Raw genomic sequence first — 16,359 nt, forward strand, 5'->3', positions numbered from 1 at the left:
CATGTGCAGCAGCACGTAAAATGCTAAAAAACAAAATGCAAGGTTGGAACAATCATACTTGTGAGAAATTTTAATCAGGAAGTAAATTCTGTACCCCTGCCTCATTTTCCGCTGTTTCCAGAATTTTAGGTATTTTATTTACAGTAATTAGTAAACATTTCTTCCTTCCTATATAGTTTATATATTAATAGCTGCAGTTGCCATAAGCCTTGAACCTGTACATACTGCTCAGTTGCCTGGAACAACTCTAAAACAAGATAGAATCCCAGGCTATTTGTGATCTCTGATATGATTTTAAACATTGTTTGTATTTTTAATCCTGTAATGTGCAATCTTTAACCACATTTAAGCTGCTGGACCGGGTTTACACATAGTGATAGCATGGTTTAATAAATGATTGTTAAACAAACCATAGCTTAACATGGTGTGCAAACCAGGACACTATCCTATATACACAGCTACGTTGACCTGTTGTTTCTTTGTTCTTCGCCACAGCTTGGTTTTGGGTCCTTCCTAGGGATTATCGGTATCCATCTTGTAGAGAACCGGAAGCAAATGGTAAGCACATAATATATTTAAATGTTGTTTTAAAAAATCTATAAGATTAAATATGTTATTGCAGACCTCAGACATTTCATTCTCAATGTATCCTTCAACGGTCAAGTGGTCAGTTGACCTGTTGTGTTTCAACTCTCCCCTCTCCTGCTTTTCAGCTTTTTAAAGGGGTATATTAGATCCCTTCCATTATTTACCATGAGACCAGCATTTTACCTAGGCATGTTTGGTTTCTGGTTTGCTTTTTCTCCCGTTGTTTTTCCTCTTGTAACTGATACCCCAATGCAGATTTCATAGTTGAGGGGTTGTCAGAACTTTGTTTGCCCTTAAGAAAACAAATACATATTTTGTACATCCTTTTTTGTGTAAAATAATAAAAAGTTAACCATTGTGTATCCCAGCAACTTTTATGTTACTATTCTTTTGTTATGGGATACTAATGCATTTTAATAAATTAAACTGTTTATATTTGGAAATCAAATCATCCCCAGCTACATCTTCAAAGGGCTCAGCTGGACTCTCAGCTACTCTGAAAACAAGTGGTTTTGGGGGGTTAAAAAGCTTACCAAATTCTCAACGTTACCTTCTCCAAACAATGAGGGTTAAATCCTGCAGTGCTTTTGTTGTTCTCTCTCTCTCTCTCTCTCTCTCTATATATATATATATAAATCTATTGATATCCAGAAAAGGTTCAAATTAATCAGAACAGCAAAAACCAAGTCATTGATTTTGTCAGTCTGCCTTCAGCCATGCCTCACCTAATTATGATTTTAAAAGCTTCATACTGAGCTTGAGTAATATTTCAAATGATGCCCGAGTATATATATTTTTAAGAAGCGTATCTGTGGAGAGCCATGAGCTCAGTATATGCACCTCTCGGAACTGGGGGAAATATCTACAGAGGATGAAGCTGCCCTAAGTGCTCCATCAGTTTCAAGCACACAGTCCTTGTAGAGAGATTAGTAAATCATTGTGCCTGCCTGTTCACAAATTCTTTAAAAGGTTAGCTCTTGCACACGGAGAGCTACAAAGCCACCTTAGCAATACATATACATGGCAAGCAACTTGCACGCTCTTGCTTAAAATTCATACTGATGCTTCCCTGAGGTTTGTCCAGCTCAGGCCTCCTACACAATGTGTCACCTACCAAATATAAAAGCAGCCTGCCGGTTCCATATGTGGTGCTTGGCAAACCCCATCCCCTTCATTTGCAGTCCTAGGCTAGTGAAAACTGGAAGTTTATTTAGACTTGCTGGTGAGCAGACATAAATGGCGGGCCTTACTTCATGATTCATTGTTAGTCGTTTAGTCGTGTCCGACTCTTTGTGACCCCATGGACCAGAGCACGCCAGGCACTCCTGTCTTCCACTGCCTCCCGCAGTTTGGTCAAACTCATGCTGGTAGCTTCGAGAACACTATCCAACCATCTCGTCCTCTGTCGTCCCCTTTTCCTTGTGCCCTCCATCTTTCCCAACATCAGGGTCTTTTCCAGGGAGTCTTCTCTTCTCATGAGGTGGACAAAGTATTGGAGTCTCAGCTTCAGGATCTGTCCTTCCAGTGAGCACTCAGGGCTTGTTTCCTTCAGAATGGAGAGGTTTGATCTGTTTGCAGTCCATGGGACTCTCAAGAGTCTCCTCCAGCACCATAATTCAAAAGCATCAATTCTTCATGATTCATAGCAGGTGGGGAATCTCAGGCCCAGCAATCCTTCAGCAATCTGCATCTGGCCTTTGACATTTTCTACAAGTGCACCAAGGTGAGCAAGACCTGACAGGCATTTTGTAGGTTTCCAGCTACTAGAGATCTTCCATTGCTTTGGCGAATTCTGAACTGTTTTGAGTCTGAAGGAGCTGCAGTTGCTTAAAGCAACAACTCAACAGCAAATCCATCTGCTTGGATTTTGGCATTGCGATGGATGCTCATGACTGAGTAGTTAATCTAGTTGACCAGCCTCCCTATTATATACAGTAGTTGAATCAAAAGTCAGCTATTTGTGGGACTGGATTGTTATCTAGCTTTGTTACATCGTATTTGGTATTGATTTTGTAATATTATTAATGTTATGTTTATTTCCTGCCCTTCACCAGCAGGTCTCAGTGCAGGTTACAACAATGTAAAGTTCAAAATTCAGAACATTCAAAACAGATCACAATCACAGGAATAGGGTGGGCTCTGAAAACACACATCTCAGGTGCCGAAAGCCAGGGCAAAGATACATGCTTGTTCACATCCTAGTAACTAGACTTTGATAATATTTGTACTCCAGATTAGGCTTTTGTTGTTCTTCAGGTTTTCTCCCCCATGTTTAGGGCAGGGGTAGCCATTGTGGTTCCCCCAGATGTTGTTGGATTACAACTCCCATCCTACATTTATAGTCCATTTTTCTTCTTTCACATTTCACATAATTTTAAAATCACATTATTATTATTATTATTATTATTATTATTATTATTATTATTATTCACCTCAGAGCAATAGAAACCAAAGCAATAATCCATCCAGACACTGACCAGACCTAGATCTGCTTAACTTCAGCAAAGTAGTGGTAGTGTTATGTTCCTTCAAATCATATCCATTCTGTCCACTGACCACGTTGGCTGGGGCTTATGGGAGTTGGAGTTCAACAGCATTTAGAGGGTACCTCATTGACTACCCTCAACTTATGGGGTTATTCTTATTTTTTAAGGTCCCCAAACCTACAAATGGCCTCCCACTCAACAACATTACAGTTCCCTATTGCTCAGAGCATGCAAAAAAGATCAAGGCTACACTTGCGTGCCTTTTCTACGTGTTATAATGGATTGCCTCATCTTTTCAGAAATGGAGAACTTCATGGATTTTTTATCCGCACCACTGAGTTAAAACATAGTAATGTAGTGATGGTCACTTGCCTGCCTGTGCAATTATACAGCGCACGTGCAGTTTTATTCCTGCAGATGTTAGATTTTTGTAGGAGGCACACATGGTGAATCTCTCACTTTAAGCTACAAACCCAACCCTTCATAAACTATTTTGATGGGTGATATGCTCTTCATAAAGTGCTGATACCAAACAATACCAAAATATGGCCATGATTTATTGTTCTGTTTCATTGGTATTGACTAAGGAAGCAAGATTTTAAAAGCTGAACTATGTTGTTTTGGTGAGATGCTTCGGGTACTCTTTGGGCATTATCACAGGTGTCTGTGAGAGCTAGGGATGACTGTGATGGGCACTCCCAAACCTCAGAGCATGCAACAGTCCTCCCTTATACCAAACGACAGGCCTTAGAACAGGCCTTAATCCCACCTCTTGGATCTAAGAAACCCAGCCGATCGTAAGATAGGTGACATAAGAAGACATGCTCCAACTCTTCTATAGAGCTTATTTCTGGAGCACAGGATGGGTCAGAAAAAGAGGAGGAAAGTGCAGGTCAGGCACGTGAAGGGTCAGGTACTTCTCCACCCTCTCCTGCACCAGTGTCTCCCAGAATCAGGAGGAGACTGAAGAGGGATGAGCAGAGGAAGATTCCACGCAGGCGTAGTCTCCGACTGCATGCAGGCAGCCCGTCGGGAGGAGGTACAGAAACTGGTGGAGGGGGAGTGACCCCCTGTTGCTGCAACTGCTCCAGAGAACGCAGACCTGGGAATAGTTGCCTGGACGCTAAACTGGTGTTCGTGGCTATTCTGAGCCAAAGCTCAGGCACCACAGAAACTTTCCATTGCCAGATTTACCATGAACCAGCAACTCCACCTTTCGGTTTACAAATTCTGAGATAAAAGCTAGTAATTAAATTGTTCATATCATGGAATAAAGTGGAAGTATACGAAAATAAGCATCGTTTTCCATCTCACTGTAGGTTTTCTTTCATTTTGAAAAATAGGTTTTCATTTTATGGCTTATTATTGTGTGTGTGTGTGTGTGTGTGTGTGTGTGTACACATATATGGGATCAAAATCTTTTAAGTGCAAAGGGCTCTAAAGTTCTTAATCCGACCACCTCCTAGTCCATGTGTTAAGACAGGCAGGGGAACATGTTTTCTAACGACTTCAACATTCCCAGTTGCTGGCTTTCAGAAAACAGACACTCAGCTGCTCCAGCATAGTAGTGGTGATGTGTCTCATCCGCTGGCTTTAAGGCCAGTTAGTCCCTACACCCTCTGAAGCAGTGGTGGACTTTGGGCCCTCAAATTTCAGCAGCACCTGTGCAGTGCTAAAATTCAGCCTTCAGCCTATTGTGTTCTGTTCGGCAGCATTGTTTTGGCTGCACCGGTTGCCTAAAACCACCTCTGCTGTGAAGTTGCCTTTCTTATTCGTTGTTCTAACATGACTGCCCTTGAACCTTGAAGTTGCGTCGGACGTTCAGGTTCCAAAGAACGTTCGCAAACCGGCGTTAGGGAGCCAAAACGTTCAACTCGCAAAGGTGTTCAGGATCCAAGGTACGACTGTATTTTAAAAGAGTAAACAATAGAATTTATCGACTTAGCTTTTCCTTTTTAACTACCAAAGGCCTGTGCAGAGAGCAGCAGGCAATACCCCTGCCTGAAGCCCTGGAGAGTGCTTGCCAGTCAGAGTAAACATTGCTGGGCTTAACAGATAAGCCTTCTAACTTTTCTGGAAGGGCACCTTGGAGGAACATTGACAGACCGCTTTAGGAATGCTGTTCTAAAGCTTTTGAGCTTCGATTCAGAAGGGACTGCTCTTTCCGACAACAGTTTACAGTACAATCCTAATCATGCTAGACAGTCAGTATGATTTAGTGATTAGTGTGTTGAACTAGGATCTTGGAGTCCAGAGTTCGAATCCCCACTCAGCCATGAAGCTTGCTGGGTAGCCTTGGGCCAGTCACGGTCTCTCAGCTTAAGGTACCTCGCAGGGTGGTTTGTGAGGATAAAATGGAGAGGCACAAGAACCTCCTACACCACCTTGATATCCTTTGAGTAATGGCGGGATAAATATAACAATTTAAGTGTCTACTCAGAAATAAGTCCTATTGAATGCAATGGGGCTAGCTCCAAAGTAAGTGGGGGTTAAGTTTGTAGTCTCTCATAAGGGGGAGGCTTTTGGCCACATGACCTGGAAAAACTGTCTGAGGACAAATGTCGGCTCCCTCAGCCAGTAAAGCGAGATGAGCGCCGCAACCCCAGAATCGTTCACAACTGGACTTAACTGTCCTTTTTAGGAAAGGCTTGCTTATGTGATAAGGTTTATTTGAAGAGACCAGTTACAGATAGGTAGCCGTGTTGGTCTGCCATAGTCAAAATAAAAAAATTCCTTCCAGTAGCACCTTAAAGACCAACTAAGTTAGTTCTTGGTATGAGCTTTCGTGTGCATGCACACTTCTTCTTCTACCTTCAGAAATGTATCTGAAGAAGTGTGCATGCACACGAAAGCTCATACCAAGAACTAACTTAGTTGGTCTTTAAGGTGCTACTGGAAGGAATTTTTTTATTTTGAAGAGACCAGGTTAGTTTTGGGGGAATTTGTGACTCCTATCCAGATTTCCCTAATCCTGAGAGCGGAGGAAAATAACCTCATCTTTCTTTTGTGTACATTGTGAGACAAATATATGGGAGAATTCCCGAACAGGTTTCGTGTGCCATCTCCATCCATAACGCACAAAAATTGTGACATTTGTTACTATGGCAACTAAACAGCAAAATAGATTTAATATCCTGGTAAAAGGGTATTCAGTGATTGAAATTCATCACATTCTGCCTGAGTGGTTGCTGTTGGCGTTGAGGCACCTGTATTGTCAGCTAGTGACAGGGTGGTGAAACAGGATCAATAATCATCCTGTGGATACTATGTCATGTCTTCCATGCAGCAAACTCCCTGTCCCCATTCACAACTGTGTTGAAATGTGGACTCCACCTCTGCAGTAGTTTTTATTTTTTCCAAACCCGAGTTCTTGCAAGGGTGCTCAGTCCTCGGTCATTAAGGCACCTTATCGCTGCAGTAAGCAGCAAGCCTCACAATTTATGCCCTGTCAACCTATTCTTTCCAAAGGTCGGTGCCTCCGTAATAGCGCTGCTGTAATTGAGACGACACTCGAGGACTGTCACACTAGAGGAGATATGATTATGTCATGGGTACTGGGTGTTCATTATTCATTCATGTCTATTCTAGCTGTCGCACTTGCTACAATTACAATGGCTCTCTAATGAGAAAAGGGTTTTGTAGCTACCCAACTATAGAATCTCTTCCCGGCCGGGGGGGGGGGGGGAGCTATTCATAAAGATCTCTTAATGAGTTTCTCTTTAAAGTCCTTGAAGCATCCCCTTGTTCACATGGTCACCAGAACGGGTAAAGGATTATTTCCTTTCCACCATTCAAAACAACACTAAAAGAGTAAAAGTGCTATAGTTTATCATTACATATAGTCAGGTGGTGAAGGTGCCAAAACAGACAAAAATTAAGATGACACTGGGATAACCATACATTGGAAATGGTGAGAAGGGGGGAATCAGTGTGCCTATTGCCTGTGGCTAAACAATTTTGATTTTACAAACAAAGCAGAATCATTGATTGTTGTTGTTTAGTCGATTAGTCGAGTCCGACTCTTCGTGACCCCATGGGCCAGAGCACGCCAGGCACTCCTGTCTTCCACTGCCTCCCACACTTTGGTCAAACTCATGCTGGTAGCTTCGAGAACACTATCCAGCCATCTCATCCTCTGTCGTCCCCTTCTCTTTGTGTCCTCAATCTTACCCAACATCAGAGTTTTTTTTCCAGGGAGTCTTCTCTTCTCATGAGGTGGCCAAAGTATTGAAGCCTCAGTTCCAGGATCTGTCCTTCCAGTGAGCACTCAGGGCTGATTTCCTTAAGAATGGATAGGTTTGATCTTCTTGCAGTCCATGGGACTCTCAAGAGTCTCCTCCAGCACCACAATTCAAAAGCATCAATTCTCCGGCGATCAGCCTTCTTTATGGTCCAGCTCTCACTTCCATACATCACTACTGGGAAAACCATAGCTTTAACTATACGGACCTTTGTTGGCAAGGTGATGTCTCTGCTTTTTGAGATGCTGTCTAGGTTTGTCATTGCTTTTCTCCCAAGAAGCAGGCGTCTATTAATTTTGTGACTGCTGTCACCATCTGCTGTGATCATGGAGCCCAAGAAGGTAAGATCTGCCACTGCCTCCATTTCTTCCCCTTCTGTTTGCCAGGAGGTGATGGGACCAGTGGCCGTGATAAAGCTGAGGAAATGGTGCAGCTCTTGGGCTTTGGCTGCCAAATGGTCTCTCCTTTTCCCACTCACACTTCCATTGTAATGGTTTATCTCTCCTCCCATGGGCTCATTCCTGTTTGGTATATGATGAATGTTTTGAGCTGCAGCACTTAATAATAAATACAGGGGTTTTCCATTATAGATGTACAGTACTTATCAACAAGGGACGCGGGTGGCGCTGTCGGTAAAACCTCAGTGCCTAGGACTTGCCGATCGCATGGTCGGTGGTTTGAATCGCCGCGGCGGGGTGAGCTCCCGTCGTTCGGTCCCAGCTCCTGCCCACCTAGCAGTTCGAAAGCACCCATAAAGTGCAAGTAGATAAATAGGTACCACTCCGGCGGGAAGGTAAACGGCGTTTCCATGTGCTGCTCTGGTGCCGGCTCGCCAGAGCAGCTTCGTCACGCTGGCCACGTGATTCGGAAGTGTCTCCAGACAGCGCTGGCCCCCAGCCTCTTAAGTGAGATGGGCGCACAACCCTAGAGTCGGACACGACTGGCCCGTACGGGCAGGGGTACCTTTACCTTTACCTTACTTATCAGCAACAAGTGAGAGTTTGGCTATGCAAAGCAGTAATAGCAGAACTGCTTGAGAATTTTTCATTATTATTATTCAGCATCATAAGTAGCGATAAGCGTAGCAAAAGATAAGCTTAGCAATGAAGGTGAGTTTATGAAGAGAGAAGCGTATCATTTCATAACGATGATCGTTGAAAAGTGAGGTGGTAAAATAGGCTATGCCACTTCTGGCTTGCATGTGGGATGTGGCACTTTTTAAATTAAAACAAAACAAAGCTACTTGCAAGTAACATACACATTGCTGAGAGAGCATCTGCTTTAGCCAGTTTGCTGCTGTGATTGTTTTCTTTTTTTTTTTTTCATGCGTAATTTTTATTAGTTTACAAAAGTCAAAGCACAAAACAAACTATATCAAAACTCGTATCTATTCACTTAGAGAAAAGAAATTGACTTCCTTCAGTCATTCCACGAATCGTCCAAAATAACATTAAACAATAAATCCGCATTTCCATATTTGTAATGCCATAAGTCATTCTCATTCGTCCATTTTCTTTTGGCATTACCCTTTACCTCTTACAGAGCACCTTGGAAACCTACTAGTGTTATCTGTTCGTCGATTAAGCTTTCCAGATATTTCGTAAGACTTTCCCAATTTTCAACAAACCTCTGATCTTTTGTATATCTAATTTTACATGTCATCCTGTCCATCTCCACATATTCTAATAGTTTGCATCTCCATTCCTCCGTTGTCGGTACACTCTCCTGTTTCCAATTTTTTGCTATTAGGACCCTTGCTGCCGTTGTTGCATATTGGAACAATTTGTAATCTTTCTTCTTTATCTCCTTTCCTACCAAACCTAGCAAGAACGCCTCTGGTCTTTTGTTAAAGGTGTATCTTAACATTTTTTTCATTTCGTCATGTACACTCTCCCAGAACCCTGTGACCTTTTGGCATTCCCACCACATGTGGTAGAAGGTCCCCTCCCTTTCCTTGCATTTCCAGCATTTATTGCAGGATCCATACATTCTGGCTAATTTAACCGGGGTCAGGTACCAGCGATAGAACATTTTCATTAGGTTCTCCTTAAGTGACACACAGGCCATGAATTTAAGATGTTGTTTCCAGAGTTTTTCCCACTCTTCAAAATAGATATTGCGGCCGAGATCTCTAGCCCAGTGTGTCATTACCGCCTTAACCTCCTCGTCAGCTAAGTTCCAGTCCAGTAAATACTTGTACATTTTTGATAATATTTTTGTGTTATTCCCCAAGATCTCGGTTTGGAATCTAGAGTTTTTGTCGGCGTAGCCTTTGTCTTTGACATCTTTCCTAAACATATCATTTATCTGGTGGTAGTGTAGCCAATCATATACTTGAGATTTAACCTGATCATACGGCCTCATTTTCCACTTTCCTTCCTCCTTCATTAGCAGTTGTTCGTAGGTTGCCCAATTGGCTCCCATATTAATCTTTTTGATAGCCATTACCTCTAATGGAGATAACCATTGGGGTGTTCTGGGTTCTAACATTTCCTTATACCTTTCCCAAACCTCCAACAGAGGGCCCCTGAATATATGATTCCCAAATCCTTTGTGGCCCTTCTTCCGCCCATGCCACAGATAGGCGTGCCACCCGTATCGGTTATCGTGACCCTCTAAGTCTAGCACTTCCCCATCTTCTAATTTTATCCATGTCTTTACCCAGCATAAACAAGATGCCTCGTAGTATATCTTCAAATCAGGTAGGGCGAAGCCTCCCCTTTCTTTCGTATCCGTCAATATTTTAAACTTTACTCTCGGCTTCTTCCCCTGCCAGATGAATCTGGAAATGTCTCTGTGCCAGGCTTTAAATATCTTTGTACCCTTAATGATCGGGATATTTTGAAAGAGAAACAAAATTCTTGGAAGTACCGACATTTTGATTGTGGCTATTCTACCCCATAATGACAGTCTAAGCCGACCCCACGTTTCTATATCCTTCTTAACTCCTTTCCATACCGTTTCGTAGTTGTTTTTGAATAAGTCTATATTTTTTGGCGTTACCCATATCCCTAAGTATTTCACCTTCTTTGTTACCTCTATTCCTATTTCTCTTTGTAATTCCTCGATTTCAACTGCCTGCATGTTTTTAGCTATTATTTTTGTTTTTCTTTTGTTTAATTTAAAGCCTGCTACCTCCCCAAATTGGTCAAATTCTCTGAGTACCTCTTTTGTTGAGTCCAGTGGTTCTTCCATTGTTACGACCAGGTCGTCTGCAAAAGCTTTAGTTTTGTGTTCGTGCTGGCCGACCCTGATGCCTTTAATTTCTTTATTATCTCTAATGGCTTTTAGTAGAACCTCTAATATCGTTATAAATAACAGTGGGGACAGTGGGCATCCCTGTCTTGTTCCCTTAGTTACTGTTATTTCTTCCGTCTCCACATTGTTTATTATTAGTCTTGCTTTTTGTTCCGTATATATTGCTTTTATGCCGTTGGAAAATTCAGTACCCACTTCCATGTATTCCAGTTGCTTCAGTAGGAATTCCCAATTTACGTTATCGAACGCTTTCTCAGCGTCCACGAATAGCAGTAAACCTTGTTTGTCACACCTTTCTGTTAGATATTCTATAATATTTATGATATTTCTTAAATTGTCCTTCATTTGCCTACCCGGCAAGAAACCGGCTTGGTCTCTATGGATACTATTTACCAAAATGGCTTTAAATCTTCTTGCCAGGACTCCCGCAAAGATCTTATAGTCTACGTTTAGTAAAGAAATCGGCCTGTAGTTTTTAATTTGCTCTAATTCTGAATCTTGCTTTGGAATTAATGTGATCAGTGCCTCCTTCCACGTCTCCGGTATTTCTCTTTCCTTCAAAATATTGTTCATTACTTCTTGTAGAGGATTCAGCAGAGCCGATTCCATCTCTTTGTAGTATCTACTAGTAAACCCATCTGGGCCAGGGGCTTTCCCATTTTTTAAGTCTGTTATTATTGCTTTTATTTCCTCCGCCTCAATCGGGGCGTTTAGTTTCTCTTTATCTGCCGCGGGGATCTTATTTATATTCTTAGATGTTAAGTATCTCTCTATTTCCCTCGTCTTATTCTTTTCTGTATTTCTAAAAAGTCCTCCATAGAAATCCAAAAAGGCTTTCCTTATTTCTTTAGGTTTGTTTATCTCTTCTCCTTCCATCACTATCCTATTTATCGTATTCTGTTCCTTTCTTTTTTTCAGTTGCCAAGCTAGTATCTTCCCCGTTTTGTTGGCATGTTCGAAATTCCTCTGTCTCAATCTTTTAATTTTCCATTCTATCTCTCTGTTTATCAACATTGTATATTGGGATTGTAAGACTTTTATATTCTCTTTTATTTTCTTATTTTTTGGGTTTTTAATTAGTTTCTGCTCGTTCTCTGCTAATTGTTGTATAATTTCTTTTTTCCCTTTTTCCCTTTTTTTATTCTTGATTGCACTCTGTTGAATAAAGAAACCCCGCATCACCGCCTTACCTGCATCCCATACCACCTTAGGCTTTGTGTTATTGCCTAAGTTATCTTCGAAGTATTATTTTAATCTATTTTGAGCCTTTTCTACTACCTCTTGGTCATCCAGCAGATAGTCCTTCAATTTCCATCTAATTAGTCTGCTTTCCTGCCCTTTCAATTCCATTTTTATTGGGTTGTGATCTGAAATAGTTCTGGCCTGGATCTCCACCCGTACAGATCTTGGGACTAGCTCTTTCGAGACCCATATCTGGTCTAGTCTTGATGATGAATCGTTAGGTTCTGAATGGAAGGTATATTGCTTTTCTAGGGGGTATTTGAACCTCCAAATGTCTGCTAAATTGCAGTTCTGGACCAAAGAGAAAAAAGTTCTAGGTAGCTTCCCTTCTTTACCCTTTGTGTCCCTCAATCTGTCCAATTCTAACGACACCACGCCGTTCATATCACCTAATAGTATAATTTTCTGGTCGGCGTAGTCGAATAGCCTTTCTTCCAGCCTTCCGTAAAATTCTGACTTATTTACATTGGGCGCATATATTCCAACTATTATTATCTTTTCTCCCTGCCAATTTATTTGTACTGCTGATATCCTTCCTTCTTCATCTTTGAAAAGGAGTTTCGCTTCGATTTGTTTATTTATATAGATAACCACTCCTCTCTTTTTACTCTGGTCTGAGGATATAAATTCATTCCCCAATCTTTGATTAATCAGAGTTCTTTTGTGTTTCCTCGCTATGTGTGTCTCTTGGAGACAAATAATATCTAATCCTTCCTTCTTCAGAATATGCTCAATTCGGTTCCTTTTTCCTTTATCATTCATCCCATTAATATTCCAACTAAATACCTTTAACACCATTGCGATTTAATTAAGGGAGAGGGAAAGAAAAAAAAAAAAGAAAAGAAACAGCTATTGATTCCTTTTAAGCTTCCTCTTCAGACCCTCCTCCCTCCCCCCCTCCCCCCGAGCCTCCCGCCTCCCCCCCCCCAGATCCCCCCCGTCCCCGCCCGTCCCGCCCCCCCTCTCTTTGCGGTTTCAACTCTTTATATTTCCTTAGGAATTTATCTGTTTCTCCTGGATTTGTCAATTTTTGTCTCTTACTCCTATATGTAAAGGAGACGCCTTCCGGAAACTCCCACTTAAACTCAATATTATTTCTTTTGAGTATCTGTACTAATTCTTTGTAGGAGTCTCTACGCTTTAGAAGCCTAACTGGAATGTCTTTGAAAATTATTATGTTGTTTCCTCCAATATTTAACCTTTTCTCTCTGTTCTTGTGGAGAATCTTATTTTTTATTTCCTTATCTTTAAATATAATTAGGCAGTCTCCTATGAATTTTTTATTCTTTGGAAGTTTAGCTTTTAATCTGAAAGCCGATTGTATTGCCTTTTCTACGTCTTCTGTTGGTAACTCCAACCAGAGGGCTAATTCTGTTGTTAGTTTCTCCTTTATATTTTCCCCTTGAGCTTCAGGTATACCTCTCATCCTAAGATTAGCCTCCCTCTGTCTTAATTCGTTCATAGCAATCCAGTCTTTTAAATCCTCTTGACTTTTGTTTAAATCCAGTATCTCAGCTTTGATTCTTTCTTCCTCGCGTCTTACTTCCTTCAGTTCTGCTTTTGTCTTTTTCAGACCTTCCTCCACTGTCTGTGTCCTCCTAAATACCTCTTTCATTTGACTTTTCAGTTCATTGACTGTTTCATCTAACTTCTTGTCCACTTCCCCAATTCTGTGTTCTACTTGTTCTAGTTTGCGCTCAACACTTTTCTCACTCTCTTTTATCTCCGCAAACATTCTCAGTATCTCTGCTCTGAAATCCCCTTCTTGCTTTGATCCCTTCCTATCCACTGGCGTTCCCCCTTCGGGTCTTTTCCCAGTATTTGACATTCTTAAATTTAGAAGGTAACCTGAACTTAAAACACAATATGATTACAGCACTCCTAAGCAGTTACCTGTTTGCTTGATTAATCCCAGCCCTCAATTTTAACAGTCTTTAAATTGCACAGAGTTCGGCTTGGTTAACAGTCATTTAGCAGTCTTTGAATTGCAAAGAGGTCATCTTATTTCTTTTCGCCGTGCTGCATCCTTGGGGATGTCAGTAAAAGTCCTAAAGTCTTAAAATTCAAAGGAGTTCAAGAGGTTGGAGTTCAAGAAGTTGGAGATCTTATATTCGCGATAAGGTGTGTGTTTTCGATCGGCACAGTAAGTTCTTAGAGATTTTTATCAGGAGAATTAGTTTTGCAATTAACAGATGAAAATTAACAGATAAAAAATTTCACCATCAAAATCCCTAATCCATTTTACCTGAAAGAAACCATAGGGAGGGAAGATGAGAAGAGGGGGAGGGAGGGAGGGAGGGAGAAGGAGGGGGAGAGGGAAACCGGGGGGGGGCGGGCGCCGGACTGCAGGGGCAGAAGAAACAGATAGAGAAGGTAGCGTCGAAATAGAAAGTTCTGATCGCAGTAAACGCTCTGTCCACTAGATGGCTGTCTCTATCACTGCTGGGTTCTGGAGGCAGACACGCCGCACAGGCAGATCAAGCAATCCGGCAGTCCAAAGCAGGAGATTATCACCCAATCATCTCCAGTCGTTGAGCAGACGGATAGGAACACATCCACGAAGTTTTTTAGATCAGGTACATCTGTAGAACAGGTACATCCGTATTATTGGATTGCAGTTATGTATATTCTGTATATTCTGTTCTTGCAAATGGCGCCGCTGGCGCTTCCCTTCCGCTTTTCCGCTTTTCCGCTAGGCGTTATGCGGTAAAGATGGCGTTTCAGCGTCCCTTCCGTTTTAACAAATGGTTTTTAAAATACTAACTTTGTCCTCTGTTCCCTGTTTAAACACCTCTTTTTAAAGAGGGCCAGCTGTTTTTATTTAGAAGTCTTTCAGGGAAACAAAATAGACACTGGTAGCAACTCAGTACATTTATCTCTGCTCTGCAGTTTCTTTGCGATTCCGCCGATCCCTGGTAACGGCTGAACCCCTGTAGCTTCGCTTTTTCTCTCCCCGGGTTTTAGTTTCCAACTTTTAGCTTTTTCCAGCTTTTAAAATTGTTAAACCTTCACTTTAAGTCCGTTCCCGGGTTTCTTACTCTTGGAAGTGGAGCGCTAATCTCCGGCGAGGACTGGGCTGTCCGCTGTTCGGGGGGGAGGAAATGGCTGCCTAGGACCTACTGCTCAACGCCGCTGTTTTCCTCACCTCGCAAGGGTTACCTGACAGCGGTGCGAACCGGTCTCTGCTGGCTCCCTGTAACTCCGGACACCCTCCGGACGTGTTTCTGGGGTGCTCTCGCCCTCTAGCACCCCCTTTACCCCCTGTTTGCCGGACTGGGTTCGTGCTCCTGGCCGAATCCCTTCTCGCCCCGGAGACGCGCACCACCGGAAGTCACTGCTGTGATTGTTTTCTTATTTGTAGGGACATTTTAAGGTGTGAAAGCATTACAAAGACTGGTCCTCTACCTGCAGCCTGAAATAGTTCAGTCTGTCTTACCTTCTTGTAGTCTATCACTTCATTTCCACCTCATGCGTGCATTCTCAGCTAATGAGTTCTTAGCTAATTGTGTGAAGTGGCCCCAGAGCAGGCATAGGCAAACTCAGCCCTCCAGATGTTTTGAGACAACAATTCCCATCATTCCTGACCACTGGTCCTGTTAGCTAGGGATGATGGGAGTTGTAGTCCCAAAACATCTGGAGGGCCGAGTTTGCCTATGCCTGCCCTAGAGCTAATATGGGAGTTAGCATTCTGTTCTCATAGTAGCTGTATGAGGTAGGTCCTTACTGTTCCCATTTTACAGAATGGGCAATTGCAGCTGAAGAAACCACCCAGGATCATTCCCTACAATGGAAGTCCCCCAGGTGCACCTACAACAAATTTATCCTATTAAATGTTTTAAATACCCCAGTGCATTGGTGTGGTATGGGAAAAGGTTACTAGCCCTTTTGAAGTGCTGAATGGCCTGTTTGCTATTTATTGGCACAGACCATTTACAGATTTAAACGATTCCCTGATACGCATCTCTGTGGTGTTTGCTTAGCCATCCACAGGCTTTATTTATTTTTATTACTTTTAAATTTTATTTTAAAATATTCATAGACCACTTAAACATCAAAATGTGTCAAACTGGTGCACAAGTGAACGAAGGGCACCCGAGGCCAACAGCCAACAATAAAAGAGCATTAAATACAAAAATACTGTAGTAGTATTAGTTTTATATAGCATGGTTTGAAGAGATATTCTGACACGTTGGATTAAATGCCTGTTCAAAAACATTTGGAGCTTCCTAGAGAGTCAACTTCTTCCTCTGTTCTGCAATGCTGCAAGTTGGATGACCAAGTGTTTCATAATCATGTTTCAGTAACTGTGTGAATATATAATAATCTAAGTCCACTTTTCTCTTTCTAGTTGATAGCGTCCATTGTGTTCATCAGCTTTGGAGTGGTAGCAGCTTTCTGTTGTGCAATCGTTGATGGTGTGTTTGCAGCCCGACATATAGTAAGTGTGCCTTTTTAATATTCCTCTCTCCCCTGGTTAGCTTTAATTTGTGCCTACTAAGCCATTTCTGGTTGTGGTGAAGATCTAGTGATCCACTTCAGGTTCA

The 16,359-nt window shown here is 42.0% G+C and overlaps 1 protein-coding gene across 3 annotated transcripts in view; it reads left to right on the forward strand.

The window, feature by feature from the left end:
* The window catches only part of TMEM255B (transmembrane protein 255B), a 66,263-nt gene that overhangs the window by 29,881 nt on the left and 20,023 nt on the right, over window positions 1-16,359 (forward strand). For all 3 annotated transcript variants that reach the window (XM_083501591.1, XM_083501590.1, XM_083501592.1), the window contains 2 exons: window positions 496-558; window positions 16,164-16,253. In XM_083501591.1, coding sequence (XP_083357717.1) covers window positions 496-558; window positions 16,164-16,253 — 153 coding nt within the window. The remainder of the gene's footprint in view (window positions 1-495; window positions 559-16,163; window positions 16,254-16,359) is intronic.

Source organism: Podarcis liolepis (genome assembly GCF_965112155.1).
Source record: "Podarcis liolepis genome assembly, chromosome: 4".
NCBI lineage: Eukaryota > Metazoa > Chordata > Lepidosauria > Squamata > Lacertidae > Podarcis > Podarcis liolepis.